At 39.7% G+C, this 20,863-nt stretch overlaps 1 protein-coding gene across 1 annotated transcript in view; it reads left to right on the top strand.

Annotated features, from left to right (window-relative positions):
• Nucleotides 1-20,863, top strand: part of RYR2 (ryanodine receptor 2) — an 819,609-nt gene that overhangs the window by 784,844 nt on the left and 13,902 nt on the right. Inside the window, exons 102-103 of the mRNA XM_070364567.1 lie at nt 16,987-17,143; nt 18,863-18,927. Of these exons, the coding sequence (XP_070220668.1) occupies nt 16,987-17,143; nt 18,863-18,927 (222 nt within the window). The remainder of the gene's footprint in view (nt 1-16,986; nt 17,144-18,862; nt 18,928-20,863) is intronic.

Below are 20,863 nucleotides of genomic sequence, written 5' to 3'. Positions count from 1 at the left end.
GTCTGGCTTGGAGAATTTTAAGCATTACTTTATTAGCATATGAAGACAATTTTCTTACTAGAGAATGACAGAACAATGGAATAGTCTAAAAATAGATTTAGATACACATGGAAATTAAAAGAATGATAAAAGTGGCTTTAGAAATTATAAAATGAAAAATAATTCAATAAGTGGTAGAAGTAAGTACTATGGACATGCTTTGGGGGGAAAATTGATAAAAATTAATGACAGCTAAATTCTTTACATCAAAATAAATCCCAAATGAAATATCAATAGATAAAGTTCAGTGCAAAAGAAAGAAAAAATGAATGAAAGTTAAAACAGGATTTGACTTTTGAAATAATAACAATTTTTTAATGGGGAAAGGGGTTTGTATGACATAAAACCTAGGACTCATGCAAGCACAGAAAATTACTTTAAGATTTTCCTTAAAGTTTCTTTTCAAAGGCAGATGACAAGCTAAGAAAAACACAATGCTGTAACAAAGAGCCAGTTTCCGTAATTTATAAAGTCTTAATCACATCCAGAAGAAGAAAAACAAGCAAACTATATGACTAGATACTTCACTGTAAAATAATTTGGGGTTGTAAATATGGAAAGATGCTCAGCTCTATCAAAAGTTTAAGAATGCAAATCAAAACAATCAGTTGCCTCCTGAAGACTGTTAATACCTAGAGTTATTGAGTTGATTGACAAAGTGGCATCTTCATGAGCAGTAGTAGGAAGTTAAATTAACAATTTTAGAGAAATTTTATAATGACTATCAGATTTTTAAGTGCATTAATCTTTGACTTATACTCGTGTCCCACTGCTATTAACTGATCTAAATTCATTCATAAATATGTCTGTATATTCAAGGATATTAGTTGCTATCACAAATTGAAAATAATATAAATTATAATCTATAGGGTCCTAATTAAACATGGTAGATCCATATAATGGAAAAGTATGTAGCTTTTTCAAATAATAGATAAGTTTGAATATGCTAATATGCAAAGACATACAAATTATACTTAAGTGGGGAAAAAAAGCAAGATCCTGAACAGTATTGTGATAGAATCCTAACATACAACATCACACACTCACAAAAATGTATATATTAGATATGTCGGACTATGTATATGATTTTTCTGGAAGGATACATAAGAAACTGTTAACAAGGGTTCTTAAAGGAATTAGGGACACAGATAAAGGAGAGAGAAAACTTATACGCTGGCAGACTGCCTGGTCACTAGTAATAACCTTCACCAGAGTTGCTAACACCTCCTTTCTGCTTCTCCACATCCCTACCCTGCCATTCCAGGCCCAGGGAGGAAAGTACTTTAGAGATCCTTCAACTCCTCTTCTGTGGGCTGCCTTTAAAACCACATTGTCTGTATCCCATGACCCTGAAGACTTGGGGTAGCGGCTGGCCAGAGGCAGGCAGGGGAGCGGAGGACTGATGGAGGCAACAAGACACAGAGGATAAGTATCAAGGGCAGGCATTTGTGCCTACACTGACCCAGGGGAGATTCATTAATATTCCAAGAGAAACACCACAGTGGTTCTAAATCTCAAAATTCACAAGCCTCGGGTCATAAAGTTTTTCTGGAGTCATTCAGTCCCAGCGGGTGTGATGCTCAGTGAACCCCTCAAGATTGATGGAAAGGAGGAATGGTTTCAGACGGGGATATGCAGTGGCCTGTCACAGAGTGGGAACAATATATGACTTAGATTCCCCTCTCCCACCACAGCAAGACCACCTCCCACCCCTGCTGCCAAATATCCTGGACCCTCCTTGTCACATCATGGGTCATATTTGACCCTAATTAAGTGGTGCTAATGGTATCCTTAGATGACTACATTTTGAATTTTGCTCTCAGAATGAATTTCCATTGCTTTTGTAAATTTTGTCAATGGACTTATTATGAGAAGAATCCATGCATTATTTGAACAAGAGGTGGGTTAGGAAGACCACTGCCTTTATCTGACTGATTTTACCCAATGACATGACATAGGTATAAAGAAGGTAGAGGAGTTTGCCTCACCTGCAGATGAGGAAATAGGCTTGTTGATCTTTTCAACTATGGGCTTGGAACTGAGCTACAGCCAGGATTTTGTTCATTTTGAACAATCTCTGTCCATATAGACTACCTCTGACCAACTCTGTTGTAGGTATTTCTGTCTCTATACAGAAGAGTAAATGTACCTTGCCTTGGACTTGAGGCGAGGTTGGAGGCATCATAGTTTTCATCTTAGGTGTTTCTTTCTTACAGAAGAAAACTCAGTTCCAAGATACAAACCATACCTCAGTTCCTACCTGTCTTGTAACTACCTACTGCTGTCAATCAGTTGAACCAGACAAGAGTCTGAGTAGTTTCACACACATTCAAATCCAGCTGATTGGTCTTAATAACTGTGGTGTCAGAGGCCACATTATCTAGAGTAACCTTTCAGTTTTAGATCTAAAAAGTGAAAGTCGCTCAGTTGTGTCTGACTGTTTGCAACCCCATGGATTGTAACCTGCCAGGCTCAGTTGTCCATGGACTTCTCCAGGCAAGAATATTGGAGTGAGTTGCCCTTCCTTTCTCCAGGGCCATTCCCTTCGCTAGGGGATCTTTCCAACCCAGGAATCACACCAGGGTCTCCTGCGTTACAGGTGGATTCTTTACTAGCTGAGCTATGAGGGAAACTCTTTAGATCTGAAAACCCCTTTTAATTTGCCTCTTAGAAATGCTTGTGCAGGTAGATTTTGAAGAAGCCAACAGCTGTAGAGTTTATTAAAAGTGGAGGCTTAGTAAAACCAAATATCTAGCAAGACAAAATTACAGAGTAGGAAGTGGTTGGATTTAATTATTGTAATTCCCCTAGAGAATCCTTTCTTTATGCCAGTCTCCTTCGCATTTCTTTTTCAACAGGTGAAATCTCGTATGCTCACCTGCGATAGGTTTTCCTCACTCACATCCTGTTTTATTGCTGTCACCCTGAGTTTTCATCTCCTTTGTTGTTTCAAGTCCCTTCTTTGGGTCTCAAGGAACGCTGCAGGTTTTCCCAAGGATTTAACTCACTCAGTGTTTCATAACGTACAGCAGGTGGCACTGCGGCTGCAGTTTTGCAGACTTAGTGATGATTCATACTTAAATTTCTCTCCTTCTTTCTTTACTTATTTATTTATTTATTTAGGATCATGGTGTTTTGAGCCAGAGAATCTAATTAAACCAGGAGTAACCTGATAGAATTTGAACCTCTTTGCCATGAATGTAGGAGGAGAAAGTGAAAAGTAATCTAAAGTTTTAAAAGTTCAGAGCAAAAAGCAGATTGTAGCTAGGGAGACTGACATGTCATATATGAGGGCATTCATCACAAAAAGAGTGGTTTTCAGCCTCAAATGACTAGAGGAGTCACCAGGAAAAATCTTTGTAAATCCATAGGTCTTCAAGACCAACCCCAGATCCCTTGAGTCAGAAACTGTAGGAAGATATAAAGACCCATGTATTTTGGAAAAAGCTTTCTAGGTGGTTGAGATAAAAAGTCTACTCCTAGGGAAGTAACCTGCTTAGGTAATTGTTCTAAATTACTTATTTTACCTTATCTTCTCAAGGAATAATTTTTCTCTAGAGGCAGTCTCTCTTTTTCTCTCCCTGTGTCTGTTACTCGTCCCTAGCCCTGCTTTTTTTCTTTTTCTAAGATAAAGATCTTATAAGGATCTTGCGTGCGTGTGTGTGGACCTGCTCAGTCGCTTCAGTCCTGTCTGACTCTGCAACCCTATGGACTGTAGCCTGCCAGGCTCCTCTCTCCTTGGGATCCTCCAGGCAAGAATACTGGAGTGGGTTGCCATGCCCTCCTCCAGGGGATCTTCCCCATCCAGGGATCAAACCACCAGCTCACTAGAAACTGCTCCTCTTCCAGTGTTCCCTAAAGGCAACATAAACAATGATTAACCCCAGAATGTATCAGTTTAGGAGGCAGATCAAGGGGGAAAGTCACTGAACATTAAATCCCGAGAATAACAACTGCCCTGGCCTGGTCTGTGTAGCACCAGGGATCTTCCTTCCTCATTACTCAGATTTTCTGAAGTAGTAAATCTTTTTGCTGCCCAGCATTGCCCCTCCAGCTCCTATTATCGGGTTGAAGCTGATTCTCTGAAAAGGAAGGTAGATGAAAGAATTTCCCTTTTCAGGAGCAGAATGATAATCTGAAAGCTGAAAGCCTTTCACCCCATGTGAGTGGGTGATCGCCACATTTCCTTCTATTCTACCACAGCAGCCATCTCTCTGATATTTCTGGTGGTAACTTCCGATAATGAAGGAGAATGCTGGGAAAATCTGTATCAAAATTCCATTGGTGAATTGCGCATTTTACTTGTTTTCCTATTAAGAACTTTGGTATCTTATTGAGTCTAATAGATCACATCCACAAAACGCTACCTGTCTTTTCACAGAATGGCCATATTTTATTTTAATGAAATATGGTAGAATCCCCTCCTTAAAATTCTTAGTGCTATTATAGAATGAAGGTGAGCAGTGAGATAAGGATACTGCTGGAGAGGCTAGGTGGCTGAAGAGAAATCTAAAAAGAAGATATTTACCTCAGTAATTTAGCCTCATCCCATGGTCTTGTTTTCAATTTTAATATTTGAAAGTAAAAGTGGATCATTCACCTGAAGACAGACTCATATTAACCAGACTCCTGAGTCAGACATATGAGTCAGAGTATTCACATTCCACTCATTAAGAGTTCAAATAATAAGCTGATAGTCTTTTTCCCATAGAAAAACTCTATTTGGGGAGCCAAATTGTAATCCAAAGTCTTTATCAGCAGGAATTAGCTGGATGATCTTAGTCACATACATGTCAAACAGGCAGGCCTTGGAGAGCTGTGATTCTAGGACCTGAATGGGGAACTGCAGTTGATCCACTGTTGACTCACAATAGGTGTTAGTGTGAGGAGTTAAAGGGCCAGAATCGGACACAGAGAAGTGCCAGACGATAGGCAGGTAGATTGTCCAAACTGAGGCCCAGGCAAGGGGGAGGGACAGATTGCAAACAAAGCTAAGGATGGAAAAGCCAGTAATGGATGGACTGTGCTGGTTCATTAAATAGTGAGCAGCTGCAATAGTAATTCTGTTCCATGTGGCCACAGTTAAGCACATGTGAAGATAGATTTGGAGAAAAACATATAGCCCCCAGTTTTTCTTAGTAAAAGCAAGGAATTCATATGGTAAAAATAATTCCAATAGTATGTAAGAGTATATTAGGAAAATAAAACTTTCTCTTCCCACATATCCACTGTTAACAGTTTCAAGCACTGTTTTAGACAAATAGTTATAAGAAATTAATGTAGTATCCAAAGGTTTTTTTTAATTTATTTTTTATTGAAGGATAATTGCTTTACAGAATTTTGCTGTTTTCTGTCAAACCTCAACATGATTCAGCCATAGGTATACATATATCTCCTCCCTTTTCAACCTTCCTCCCATCTCCCTCCCCACTCCACCCCTCTAGGTTGATACAGACCCCTGTCTGAGTTTCATGAGCCATACAGAAAATTCCTGTTGGCTATCTATTTTACATATGGTAATTTAAGTTTCCATGTTACTCTTTGCATACATCTCACCCTCTCCTCCCCTCTCCCCATGTCCGTAAGTCTATTCTCTATGTCTGTTTCTTCACTGCTGCCCTGTAAATAAATTCTTCAGTACCATTTTTCTAGATTCTGTATATAACATTATAACACAATATTTATCTTTTTCTTTCCGACTCTGTATAATAGGTTCTAGGTTCATCCACCTCATTAGAACTGATCCAAATGCATTCCTTTTTATGGCTGAGTAATATTCCACTGTGTCTATGTACCACAACTTCTTTATCCATTCATTGGTTGATGGACATCTAGGTTGCTTCCATGTTCCAGCTTTTGTAAATAGTGTTGCAATGAACAATGGGATACATGTGTCTCTTTCAATTTTGGTTTCCTCAGGGTATATGCCTAGGAGTGGGATTGCTGGGTCATATGGTGGTTTTATCCCTAGTTTTTTAAGGAGTCTCCATACCATCTTCCATAGGGGCTGAATCAGTTTACATTCCCACCAACAGTGCAAGAGTGTTCCCTTTTCTCCACACCCTCTCCAGCATTTATTGTTTGTAGACTTTTTAATGATGGTCATTCTGACTGGTGTAAGGTGATATCTCATTGTAGTTTTGATTTGCATTTCTCTAATAATGAGCAGTGTTGAGCATTTTTTCATCTGTTTGTTAACCATCTGTATGTCTTCTTTGGAGAAATGTCTGTTTAGGTCTTTTCCCCACTTTTTGATTGGGTTGTTTGCTTTTCTGGTATTGAGTTGTATGAGCCGCTTGTATATTTTGGAAATTAATCCTTTGTCGGTTGTTTCGTTTGTTATTATTTTCTCCCATTTTGAGGGCTGTCTTTTCACCTTGCTTTGAGTTTCCTTTGCTGTGCAAAAGCTTTTAAGTTTAATCATTTCCCACTTGTTTACTTTTCTTTTTATTTCCATTACTCTAAGAGGTGGGTCAAAGAGGATCTCCCTTTGATTTATGTCATCAAGTGTTCTGCCTATGTTTTCCTCTAAGAGTTTTATAGTTTCTGCTCTTCCATTTAGGTCTTTAATCCATTTTTAGTTTATCTTTGTGTATGGTGTAAGGAATTGTTCTAATTTCATTGTTTTACATGTAGCTGTCCAGTTTGCCCAGCCCCATTTATTGAACAGGCTATCTTTGCCCCATTTTTTATTCTTGCCTCCTTTGTCAAAAATAAGGTACCCATAGGTGTATGGGTTTATTTCTGGGCTTTCTATCTTGTTCCATTGGTCTATATTTCTGGTTTTGTGCCAGTACCATACTGTCTTGATGACTGTAGCTTTTTAGTATAATCTGAAGTCAGGAAGGAAGATTCCTCCAGCTCCATTCTTCTTTCTCAGGATGGCTTTGGCTGTTCAGGGTCTTTTGTGTTTCCATATGAATTGTGAAATATTTTGTTCTAGTTCAGTGAAAAATGCCGTTGGTAATCTGAAAGAGATTGCACTGAATCTGTAGACTGCATTTGGTAGTATAGTCATTTTCACAATATTGATTCTTCCTACCCAGGAACATGGAATATCTCTCCATCTGTTTATGTCATCTTTGATTTCTTTCAACAATGTCTTATAATTTTCTGTATACAGTTCTTTTGTCTTAGGTAAATTTATTCATAAATATTTAATTCTTTTTGTTGCAGTGGTGAATGGGGTTGATTCCTTAATTTTTCCTTCTGATTTTTCATTGTTAGTATATAGAAATGTAAGTGATTTCTGTATATTGATTTTGTATCCTGCAACTTTGCTAAATTCACTGATTAGCTCTAGTAATTTTCTGATACTATCTTTAGGGTTTTCTATGTACAGTATTATGTCATCTGCAAATAGTGAGAGCTTTACTTCTTTTCTGATCTGGATTACTTTTATTTCTTTATCTTCTAATTACTGTAGCTAGGATTTCCAAACTGTTGTATAGCAGTGGTGAAAGTGGACACCCTTGTCTTGTTCTAATCTTAGGGGCAATGCTTTCAGTTTTTCACCATTGAGAATAATGTTTGCTGTAGGCTTATCATATGTTACTATGTTGAGGTAGGTCCCTTCTATGCCCATTTTTTGAAGAGTTTTAGTTATAAATGGGTCCTGAATTTTGTCAAAGGCTTTTTTGGCATCTATTGAGATTATCATATGGTTTTTATCTTTCAATTTGTTAATATGCTTTATCACATTGACTGATTTGTGTATATTGAAGAATCCTTGCATCCCTGGAATAAACCAAATTTGAACATGGTGTATGAGATTTTTGATGTGTTGCTGAATTCTGTTTGCTAAAATTTTGTTGAGAATTTTTACATCTGCGTTCATCAGTGATATTGGCCTGTAGTTTTCTTTTTTTGTGTGTTGTCTTTGTCTGGTTTTGGTATCAGGGTGATGGTGGCCTCATAGAATGAGTTTGGAAGTGTTCTGTACTCTTCAATTTTTGAAAGAGTTTTAGAAGGATAGTCATTAGCTCTTCTCTGAATGTTTGATAGAATTCTCCTGTGAAGCTATCTGGTCCTGGGCTTTTGTTTTTTAGGAGATATTTGAGCACATCTTCAATTTCAGTGCTTGTAATTGGGTTGTTCATAATTTCTATTTCTTCCTGGTTCAGTCTTAGAAGATTGAACTTTTCTGAGAATCTGTCCATTTCTTCCAGGTTATCCATTTTATTGTCATATAGTTGTTCATCATAGTCTCTTATAATCTTTTGTATTTCTGCATTGTCTGTTATAACCTCTCCTTTTTCATTTCTAACTTTGTTGATTTGATTCTTCTTTCTTTTTTTCTTGATGAGTCTGGCTAAAGGTTTGTCAATTTTATCTTCTCAAAAAATAAGCTTTTAGTTTTATTAATCTTTACTATTGTTTCTTTCATTTCTTTTTCATTTATGTCTGCTCAGATCTTTATGATTTCTTTCCTTCTACTAACTTTCAGGGTTTTTTTTTTCTTCTTCTTTTTCCAATTGTTTTAGGTGTAAAGTTATTTTGTCCATTCAATGTTTTTCTTGTTTCTTGAGGTAGGATTGTATTGCTATAAACTTCCCTCTTAAAACTGCTTTTGCTGCATCCCATAGGTTTTGAGTTGTCATGTTTTCATCGTCATTTGTTTCTAGAAACTTTTTGATTTTCCTTTTGATTTCTTCGGTAACCTCTTGGTTATTTAGAAATGCATTGCTTAATCTCTATATGCTTGTGTTTCTTACAGTTTTTTTCTTATAATTGATATCAAGTCTCATAGCATTGTGGTTGGAGAATATGCTTGATAGTATTTCAGTTTTCTTAAATTTACTGAGGTTTGATCTGTGACCCAAGATGTGGTCTATCCTGGAGAATGTTCCATGTGCACTTGAGAAGAAGGTGTATTCTGCATTGGATGGAACTGAAGATATCAATGAGATCCATCTCATCTAATGTATCATTTAAGACTTGTGTTTCCTAATTAATTTTGTTTTGATGATCTGTCCACTGGTGTGAGTGGGGTGTTAATGTCTCCTACTATTATTGTGTTACTGTCAGTTTCTCCTATTATGTCTGTTAATGTTTGTCTTATGTATTGAGGTGCTCCTATTATGTATTGAGGTGCATAGATATTTACAATTGTTACATCTTCCTCTTGGATTGATCCCTTGATCATTTTGTAGTGTCCTTCCTTGTCTCTTGTAATCTTCTTTATTTTAAGGTCTATTTTGTCTGATATGAGGATTGCTACTCCAGCTTTCTTTTGCTTCCCATTTGCAGGGAATATGTTTTTCCATCCTCTTTTTGTCTATATGTGTGTTTAGGTCTGAAGTGGGTTTCTTGTAAACAGCATATATATGGGCCTTGTTTTTGTATCCATTCAGCCAGTCTGTGTCTTTTGGTTGGAGCATATAGTCCATTTACATTTAAAGTAATTATTCATATACTTTTTCCTATTGCCATTTTCTTAATTGTTTGGGGTTGATTTTGTAGATCTTTTTTCTTCTCTTGTGTTTCTTGACTATATAAGTCCCTTTAACATTTGTTGTAAAGCTGGTTTGGTGGTACTGAATTCTCTTAACTTTTGCTTGTCTGAAAAGCTTTTTATTTTCTGCATCAATTTTGAATGAGATCCTTGCTGGGGACAGTAATCTTGGCTGTAGACTTTTCCCTTTCAATACTTTAAATATATCCTGCCATTCCCTTCTGGCCTGCAGAGTTTCTGCTGAAAGATCAGCTGTTAAGCATATGGGGTTTCCCTTGTATGTTACTTGTTGCTTCTCCCTTGCTGCTTTTAATATTCTTTCTTTGTGTTTAGTATTTGTTAGTTTGATTAGTTGTGACCAACCTAGATAGCATATTTGGAGAAGGAAATGGCAACCCACTCCAGTGTTCTCGCCTGGAGAATCCCATGGACAGAGAAGCCTGGTGGGCCGCAGTCCATTGGGTTGCACAGAGTCCGACACGACTGAAGCGACTTAGTAGTAGTAGTAGTAGTTTGATTAGTATGTGTCTTGGTGTGTTTCTCCTTGGGTTTATCCTGTATGGGACTCTTTGCGCCTCTTGGACTTGATTTGACTATTTCCTTTTCCATGTTGGGGAAATTTTCAACTATAATCTCTTCAAAAATTTTCTCATACCCTTTCTTTTTCTCTTCTTCTTCTGGGACCCCTATAATTCTAATGTTGGTACATTTGATATGGTCCCAGAGGTCTCTGGGAGAAGGTAATGGCAACCCACTCCAGTACTCTTGCCTGGAAAATCCCATGGACAGAGAAGCCTGATGGGCTACAGTCCATGGGGTCGCAAAGAGTCAGACACGACTGAGTGACTTCACTTTAACTTTTCAGTTTCATGCATTGGAGAAGGAAATGGAAACCCACTCCAGTGTTCTTGCTTGGAGAATCCCAGGGATGGGGGAGCCTGGCAGACTGCCGTCTTTGGGGTCACACAGAGTTGGACATGACTGAAGCTACTTAGCAGCAGCAGCAGAGGTCTCTGAGACTGTCCTCAGTTCTTTTCGTTCTTTTTACTTTATTCTGCTCTTCAAAAGTTATTTCCATCATGTTATCTTCCAGCTAACTGATTCATTCTTCTGCTTCAGATATTCTGCTATTTATTCTTTCTAGAGTATTTTTAATTTCAGTAATTGTGTTGTTTTTCTCTTTATGTTTATTCTTCTAGGTCTTCTAGATCTTTGTTGAGTAAGTCTTGCATTTCTCCATTTTGTTTTCAAGGTTTTTGATCATCTTTACTATCGTTATTCTGAATTCTTTTTCAGGTAGTTTGCCTATTTCCTCTTCATTTATTTGGACTTCTGTGTTTCTAGTTTGTTCCTTCATTTGTGCAGTATTTCTCTGCCTTTTCATTTTTTTTAAACTTATTTTGTTTGAGGTCTCCTTTTCCAGACTTCAAGGAAAGTTGAATTGTTTCCTTGAAGAAGGTTAAATTCTTTCTTTCTTTTGGTTTCTGCCCTCCTAAGGTTGATACAGTGGTTTGTGTAAGCTTCATATAGGGTAGATTTGTGGTGATTTTTTTTTTATTTGTTTGTTTTTCCTCTGATGGGCAAGGCTGAGTAAGGTGGTAATCCTGTGTTCTGATGACTGGGTTTGTATTTTTGTTTTGTTTGTTGTTTAGATGAGGCGTCCTGCACAGGGTGCTACTGGTGGTTGGGTGATGCTGGGTCTTGTATTCACGCGGTTTCCTTTGTGTGAGTTCTCACTATTTGATGCTCCCTAGGGTTAGTTCTCTGGCAGTCTAGGGTCTTGGATTCAGTACTCCAACTGCAAATGCTCAGTGCTTGATCTCTGGTCAGGAAGAAGGTTGCACAAGTGGTTTGTTATGGCATTTAGTGAGATTAAAACAAATATCCAATTTGAGAAACCAAAGATGAACCCCAGACAAATGGCAGTTATAAAATCAGGCAAATAATTAAAATAATGGAATACACACACACATATATATATATATGCCCATGAGCAAAGTCAAAATAGTCCAACAAAAATAAAGTACAGTAGATTGACTCAGCAAACAAAGAAATAAAAAATTATGTTTACCAGTTAAGAACGAAAGCACAAACTGGAAAACAAAACTAAAGCATGGTGCTAAGTGGGAAATAAAGCAATAAAAAGAGAACTAGCAAATATGTGGAGAGGATAGGAAAGAAAGAATAGATATGCAGAGTTAAATAGAAGTAGATGAAGAAGATTTATATACATAAAAGATTAAATGCAAGGGAAAAAGAAGAGCAGGAAAGGCAAACAAAGGGATAAATGTAGAAGAAATTTAATAGGTTTAAAAAAATTAAAATTTAAAGTGACTAAAAAAGAAAAGAAAAAAAAAAAGCCAGAAGAAAGAAAAAGGAAAAAAAAAAAAGGAAAACTCCACAGAACTGCAAAATCCCAACACATAGGCAGAGGTTTATAACAACAATAAAATGTGTGACAATACACACACACACACACACACACACATATATACACACACACACACACTCGTAAATAAAATCAAAACAGTCCAACAAAAATAAAGTGCAATAGATTGACCCAGCAAACAAAGGAAACCAAAAATTGTATCTACCATAACAAAACTAACCAAAGCACAAACTGGAAAACAAAACAAAAGCTAGGTGCCAATTGGGGTATAAAGCAATGAAAATAAACCTAACAAATATGTTGACAGGAAAGGAGAGAAAGAAAAGAAGGAAAGAATAGATATGTAAAGTTAAATAGAGGTAGATAAAGAAGATTTATATATGTTAAAGATGAACTGCAAGGGGAAAAGAATAGTAGGAAAAGCAAACAAAGAATAAATGTAGAAAAAAATAATAATAGGTTTAAAAACTTAAAAAAAAAAAAAAAGGAAAATTCCATAGAACTGCAAAAGCCCAACATAGAGGCAGGGGTTTATAACAAAAATGAAAAATATGACTGAGAAAAAAAAAAAGCTCAAAAAGCTTAATTGGATTTCTTAGTGCCAATAAAATTGACAACTACAACATAAAGGGGAAAAAAGGAAAATAAGAAATGAAAAAAAAATCCAAAAAAATCCACAGAACAAGTAAAAAAATTAGAATAATAAATGTTTTTCTTGAGTCACTGCTGTCAGAGACCTTTCCCTCACTGGGAGTCACAGTCCACCTCACCTCCCTAGGACGCCATCCCACACTGTGCTGGTCTCTGGACCTGCTGTGGGGGCAGCTCAGATTCTAATCTGGTCCTGCTCCTGTGTGTTCTTGCCTCCAATGTCCACAGCTATCAGAACTAGTGTGTTTTCTTTTGTGGGAGCTCTCAATGGCCTTTTATATATTCCTTGGACACAGAGTCTGCCTAGTTGATCTTGTGGATTTATTCTGCAGCTTGTACAGCTGGTGGGAAAGTTTTGGATCTTCTTCCTTAACCACACTGCCCCTTGGTTTCAATTGTGGTTTTATTTTTACCTCTACATGTGAGTCATCCACTGGGCTTTGCTCCTGAGGCTGCCCTGGAGGACATGTGTTTGCCCCTGTGGGGGCCAGATGTAGAGATGGTGCAGCTGCTTGGGTCACACAGGTTCTGGCAGCACCAGGTACTCAGGGGGATTGGAAGCTAGGTCAGCAGGAAATATAGTGCTCTAGAAGGGTATGGCAACCAGTATTGGCCAATACGCTCCAGTATTCTTGCCTGGAGAACCCCCCTCCCTGACAGAGAAGCCTGGCAGGCCACAGTCTACAGGGTCACAAAAAGTCAGACATGACCAAAGTGACCCTGCAGGCTTAGATGCAAGACATTTTTGCCTGTGGCAGCTCTGCCCCAGTGAGAGTTGAGCGTGGCTTGTGGGGACCCTGGGGGCACCAAGTGTGCAGGGACATGGACTGCCTCCCCTGCGGGAGTTATGGCCCTATCAGTCTTTTTTGAGCCTCTTGTAGCTGGCAATCAGAAGGCCTCTTTGACCAGTCTCTCTGTAGCTCTGCGCATTCAGCTGCTTAGAAGGCTCCCTTGCCTGGGGTCCTTCTCTGTTGTTCGGCGCATTGGCATATAGAGGGGGGCCCCCCTGGCTGGGGTCCTGCTCTGTAGAACGGAGCATCAGGAACTTAAAGGGGCACCCTGGGTGGAGTCCTGCTCTGTAGTTCAGTGCATCAGGCAATTGATGGGCTAACCTCTCTATTGTTCAGCTGCTGGTGCTAGCCTGTGGGGAGAGAAGCTATGGTGACGGTTCCACCCCCTATGCATGACTCAGCAGTATCCCCTTGCTTCCATGGCTGCCTGGCTTTCCTCCACCGGCATTTCCTACCCTGATCTCCTCCCTCACATCCCCTCAATCCATCTCTCCGTGGTCAACAGCAGCCCTACCACTGGGATTGCTCCACAATCCCTAAACTCCACCTCCCAGCCACTGTGCCTTCCAGGGGACCAGTGTTCCTGTCCAGGGTATGTATGGCTGCAGCAAGGACTGTGTGAGTTTCATTCCATTTAGGCTGCCACAGATTAGCTGTTTCACTCTCAACCTTAAATGTTTCTCCTCTGACTCAGACAATTGCCCTGATGTGGGGATTGGACCCCCTGCTTCAGTTCCTCCACCCGCCAAGGGCAGGTCCAATCCTACTAACACTCCTGTTTTTCCCCCTAGTTCCTTCATCCTACTGAGTTTTGCGTGGCTGTATATATTCTTTTCCACTGGTCAGGTATTCCTCCTCTGCTCTCAGCTGGTGTTCTGCATGCACTTCTGTGTCCGAAGGTGTATTCCTGATGTATCTGTGGAGAGAGATGTACTCCATGTCTACCTACTCCTCTGCCATCTTGTTCTCCCCCCACCTTAATTACAGTTCCTTGTCTTGACAACCGTATCAATGCTCTTGTGTTCTAAACCTAAACTCTAAAGGAGTCAGTTACTTTGTGTTCTAAAACCTACAGTCCAATGAAGACATTCTTTAATAACATCCCTGTTGGTGAATTTGGCCAGGCAGCAGCTTGACTGTGGAAAATACTGCCTTATTCCAAAAAGGCATTGAACATCCTTTTCAAAGGAGGTTAAAATTTGTCATGTAGATTTCAAAAATCATTGAAGAAGCTTCCTTCTTCTTTCTCTGGGTCATCCAGGTTTTCAGTTATCTATTCATTATATACAGGACCACTACCATCAAGAATGCAAATTGTGTGTGGTCTTCCATCAATATAGACTTGAGTTCTGAGTTTGAGCAAGCTCCAGGAGTTGGTGAACAACAGGGAAGCCTGGTGTGCTGCAGTCCATGGGGTCGCAAAGAGTCGGACACAACTGAGCAACTGAACAACAATAGGAGATCTCTTGACAGTTTAACCAAAATGAACAACTGAAAGGCCACTCGGAATTTGGAAAACAATTGTTTTTGCAAGCCTTTCCTTCACTGCACCAAAAACAGTTCTTTCTTTTTTATGCATGATTGACAATTATTCAGTGAAGTACATTTCTTTGAGGTACTTGATAGTTCCAAAACCACTTTAATCAACTTAGAAGAAATACATGTACATCTGAACACACAGCCAAGATGGCCTGGGCCTGTTTCTCACATCCAGGGCATATTCACTCACCCACACTGAGGAACCTCTTGGAGCATCTCCCCAGAGGCTTTTTTAAAGTGTCTTCAATGCACGAGACAGCAAAAGAGACACTGATGTATAGAACAGTCTTATGGACTCTGTGGGAGAGGGAGAGGGTGGGAAGATTTGGGAGAGTGGCATTGAAACATGTGAAATATCACGTAGGAAACGAGTTGCCAGTCCAGGTTCGATGCACGATGCTGGATGCTTGGGGCTGGTGCACTGGGACGGCCCAGAGGGATGGTATGGGGAGGGAGGAGGGAGGAGGGTTCGGGATGGGGAACACATGTATACCTGTGGCGGATTCATTTTGATATTTGGCAAAACTAATACAATTATGTTAAGTTTAAAAATAAAATAAAATTAGAAAAAAAAAAAAAATTAAAAAAAGAAAAAAATAAAGTGTCTTCAAATCTTACTTCCAGAGACTAATTCAGTAGGTGATACTAGGAATTCGGAATGTTTAAACCTCTGGGAGATGTGGATGTGGAATTAAGTTTAGACACCACTGGTCTCATCAGGCTATCTGTATGAGCATTTTGGTGTTATCTTGTATTCTTTGCTTGAATTTGGTGCTCTGTAAAACTACTTGAGAATTTGAGGTGTATCTGAGCTGTTCTCCAGGAAACAACTGACTAGTCATAATTTTTCACTCTTCAGTCATCCCGAGTGAGTTTTAAGGGCCTATCATGTGCTGAACATTATTTAGGCACTGATGATAGAAGGCTCCCCAGGGTGCCAGTGATAAAGAATCTGCCTGCCAGTGCAAGAAATGCAAGAACATGGGTTTGATCCCTGGCTCAGGAAGATGCCCTGGAGAAGCAAATGGCAACCCACTCCAGTATTCTTTCCTGGGAAATCCCATGGACAGAGGAGCCTGGTAGGCTACAGTCCCTGGGGTCACAAAGAATTGGACACGACTGAGCACTCATGCAAGATGCAAGATGACAAAGAAGCAACCCAAGTAATTCTTCTTATAATGGGACTAATTATAATGAAATGAGATCATAAAACATCAAATGAAAAATAAGTTGGAGATACAAGTCTGGGATTCAGGAAAGAGACCTGAGGTGTAAACAGAAATATTTTATAATTACCACAGATGATGCTTAAGTATGAAACTAGAAAAGTTTCCTAAGGGAATGTCCTAAAAGAAAAAAAAAAAAAGAAGTCAGAGAACCCAATCCTGAGGATTAATTTATGAAGAGATAGGGAGATGAGGAAGAAGTGGCCGACGGGGCTGAGAAGAAATGACCAGAAATATAGGGGGGGGAACCCCACAACCAAGAATTATCTGGTCTGAAATGTTAATAGTGATGAGGCTGAGAAACCCTGCCCCAAATATTTTGCTACACCTTTTTTTCGCAGTGACATTTGCAGCAGTACATATTGTTGGTTACTTTAAAATTTCAGTGTTAATGATGAGATGCTGTTTCTTCCCTGCCTCTCTCATTTTTCTTTATTCTAGAAATTAAAAACCTTTTTGCATTATGTTTCACATATGATAGATGAGGGGATGATAAGTCTGATTTTTTTCCTTGTTTTATTTCTAACATTCTATTCAGTTATACGTTGGACTTTTACTTCCCCATTCCTTTGTCTGTTATGCTCAAAAAAAATTGAACACTGCAATTAAATATAGTTTTGTGCCCCCTAGTATGATCTTAATGCCAGATGCATTTCCTGCAAAGTGTATCAGCAGATGCTAAGCAGAGAATGCAGTACAGAGTTTTGTTTAAAAGACAGCAAAGTCAAGTGTTTGCATCACAATTACAAATATTGAGGCAAAAAGAGATGATGTAGAAGGCAAAGATTCTCATCATTTCCAGTGTGAAGATTAGGAGCTAGAGAGAACCTTAGGTGTGCTGAGTATAAAAATGGGCAATGATCCTCCAGGCGGTGATGCCATTCCTTTCTTTTCCAGTGCTATATGTTCCACATGTATGTTGGAGTACGTGCTGGAGGGGGTATCGGTGATGAAATCGAAGATCCAGCTGGTGATGAGTATGAGATATATCGAATCATCTTTGACATCACCTTCTTCTTTTTTGTAATTGTCATTCTCTTGGCCATAATACAAGGTAAGCTCACTGAATGTCAAGAAGATCTAGAATCTGACCTACTTATTGTTGAAGCTGACATTACAGATAGGGTAAGACTGTCAAGTGTTTCCTGCTGCTGCTGCTGCTAAGTCGCTTCAGTTGTGTCCAACTCTGTGTGACCCCATAGACGGCAGCCCACCAGGCTCCCCCATCCCTGGGATTCTCCAGGCAAGAATACTGGAGTGGGTTGCCATTTCCTTCTCCAATGCATGAAAGTGAAAAGTGAAGTGAAGTCGCTCAGTCGTGTCCGATCTTAATGACCCCATGGACTGCAGCCTACCAGGCTCCTTCATCCATGGGATTCTCTAGGCAAGAGTACTGGAGTGGGGTGCCATTGCCTTCTCCTCAAGTGTTCCCTAGAAAAGCCAAATAGAACTTTTCCTTTCAGTGTTTCTTCATTGGAAATCTGTAGAGGGAAAAACAAAGAGTAGTGGACCTTGGTCTGGGGGTTGGGGAAGAGATGAATACAAGTTTCTTTGAACTCCTTTCAAATAACATAATGGAAAGAGCACTTTCCTGGGTCTGATTTCCAGCCCTGCCACTGACATCCTTTACAACTAACAGTGGGCGAGCCATTGAACATCTTTGGGTCTATTATATTCCAAACATCTTTGAAATTATATAAAGCTCTAAGCCATGGATTATAGAAAATATTTCTCTAAAAATGATGTCTGTTCCATGTGCCCCATGAGCAGAGTTCTTCATCTTTGAAGAAACTGAGCCATAGTAAGTCAAGTAACTCAACTGAAGTGCCCAGCTGCAAAGTGTTGGGAATCCAAACCCACAGGGCTGGAGACCAACCCCTCACATGCCACCACAGCACCATGTTGACCCCCTCGTTTTTTCTTTCACCCCAATGTAACTTGGACTGGGTGGTTTTTCTCCCCTCCTTTTATTCCAAGGTAACTTTTTTTCCCCTTAGAAAAATCATTCATGTTGTCTTTTTCTGCTTATGTATTTCCTACCTTGAATTAAATGTCTATAAATGACACATTATCCTCTAAATTCCACAGTCAAATATGGTACCTTTTTTTTTTAGTAAAGCACAGGAACACATTTAAAGGATTTATGATCTTCCCCTTTATGTCTTTCTTTCCTTTATGTCCTTCTTGAGTGCAACAATAATGTGTTTTATAAGAAGGCAGTCTTAAAACACTTGGAAGACAGTGTACAGTCAGGCAAGTCACAGGAGAAAATGGGACAGAGCAGAAGGAAGCCATTAGTTGGCTGATTGCCACAGTTAATAACGTTATGGGGAGATTATCGATAAGGAATTTGTGGGGAAAAAAAAAAGATTTGGGGCAAATTCCTCACAATGAATTAAACATGTTTGACTTGCAAATTAGCACTTGAAAACTCATTGGTGGGATTTTCTATACTTTATGACCATAAATCTCAATTGCTCTTTCTTCGCATGAACATACCATTTATCGATGCCAAGGTAACCAAAGGTTTCCCTGCTCTGTTGCTTCGTTTTTAAACCCCTTTTTGGATAGTGTGTGGCCTGGTAACTGCATGTATTTCTGCCCCCCACCCCAAGGAGATAACGCTACTGCCTTCGTAGGAGTATCCAGTGTGTAGATTTCCCAGAGTAGCTGTACATGGTCCTGTCCCTTAGGAGGATTAGCCAAGGGGCTGTAAATTTCATAATCATTTTCTGGTTGCTAAAGATTAAATCCTGTCTTTATTTAACACTAGGTTTAATCATCGATGCTTTTGGGGAACTAAGAGACCAACAGGAACAGGTCAAAGAAGACATGGAGGTAAGTCTGTTTCTCACTCTACATTTTTGTTGTGGACACTCTGTCTTCACTGCCTTTATCAAAGAATTATGGCAGTGGGAGGAAGGGGGAGGAACATGAAAAATGTGTAACTTCATTGGCCTGTTTTTGGTTCAGGCAATACATGTAGTTGAGCAAGGTGGTGGGCTCCAGATACATACAGACAGTAATATGGCAGCATCCACCCCTCCAGGAGTGGGAAGACCATCCATTCTAAATGACGGATTCATGGACAGATTAGTAAACAGGCAATCACAGAGCAGTGTGATGAGCACTTATAGGAGGAAACCCTGAGTACTGGGGTCCTTGAGGCTTGTGTCTCATTTCATCTTGGATAATCAGGGAAGTTCTTAAAAGAAGAGATGCACAAACGGAGGCCTGATGATTGCAGAGATGTGGATGTGAGAGAGTGCGCAGGATAGTTTAGGGAACCTTCTCACCCCTACTATGTGCCCCACTAGGCCCCCTGGATTCTGTGAGATGTCACTGCCTGAGGTTCTATATACCAAGACACTGGTTTTCGGGAATTTGATATGCAGATTTTTCCCTTGGAAGCATAATTGGTGCAGGATGAAGTATTACATTCTAATAATGGGACTAGCAAGGAAGGCCAACTAATTAAGAGCCTAAAAACGCATTTGAGAAATTTACAGTATAACTTACAAGCTAGGAAACAGAAAAGGATTTTAAGCAGGGCAGTGACGTGATCAGATTTACAATAAAAAAAAATATCAATTAAAAAGGGAATGAAGGCATGACCAGGAACAGGGAAGCAGCTGTCAGCATTTTCTAGGTAGGAGATGATGAAGCTCTTGCTAAAGAAGTGCCACTGAGGAGGTGGGAACCAGATGGACTCAAGGAGCACTTTGGAGCTGGCATGAAAAGAACTTGGTGATTGGCCATATGCAGAGGATGAACTTTGGAGCAAGCAGAAATGATACTGAGGTTCTGACATGAGCCTCTAGAAAGAAGCATGGTGGCTCAGTTAAACACAGAGTGACCAAGGGAGGTAACAGAGGAAGGGCAGGTTCCTGGGGAAAGCTGATAAGTGAGAACCTATTTATATAAGAGACACTGAATGGTGTCCAAGACTGGACCTCTGAATGGAGCCTTTCTGTCATCAGCAGTTGTTGATCAGTAAAGCAAAGAGAATTATAAAATATCTTAATAATCTTGATTCTAGCATCTAGGGCATCATAAACATGCCTCTAGTGGTACAAAATAGCTTCTGATTTGCAGGGATGATGAGCATCTGGAGCTGCATGAGGACAATAGTTATTGAATTCATTTGAGTTGATACATAGGCAGTGCTAATGGTAAAATGGAAAGCCTGCTTCTCCCTGGGTTTTGGGCCTGCAGATGGCAGACCTAGCAAGTGAAGAGAGAGATGGATGGGATGGGAGAAGCGGGGAGAGAAGGCATCCTATTTCTAGAGCAGATTGTCATCCCAGTACATGGCCCCTGGTTGTGTACTTGGCACGTGGTGGACCCTCTCTGACTTGTTGATTCTATACCTCATAGTTTGGTATTTGGTTTGGTGTCCTCTGCCCACCCAGCTTGGTCATCAGACATGGCTAGGATAGGTACCAATTTTGTGTTTTCAACTGAGGACACATTTAGTCATGCCTAGCTAGAGCCAGTGTCATAAACTTGAGCCAGTGTCATAAACAAGAGTGATCACCAAGCCTGGGTGTGCTCACTCAGGCTGGAGAAAAAAAAGAAGACATTGCTTTTCAGCCATCATCACCCTGTACTCTTTCTGCCTCTGTTGCTTCTTTCTGCTGGTTCCTATGTCACTGAAATGCCACAGTAAGACATAGTTGTGACAGCGGTTAAACTGGTATTCAAGTACTTGGTGCGGCCTTCTGGGATGATCTTCTATGTAGACTGAGTAAATCAAGTAATTGCCCCCGAGTGG

The sequence above is a fragment of the Bos mutus genome, chromosome 28, assembly GCF_027580195.1.
Source record: "Bos mutus isolate GX-2022 chromosome 28, NWIPB_WYAK_1.1, whole genome shotgun sequence".
NCBI lineage: Eukaryota > Metazoa > Chordata > Mammalia > Artiodactyla > Bovidae > Bos > Bos mutus.
This window is presented reverse-complemented; position numbering and strand designations above follow the sequence as displayed.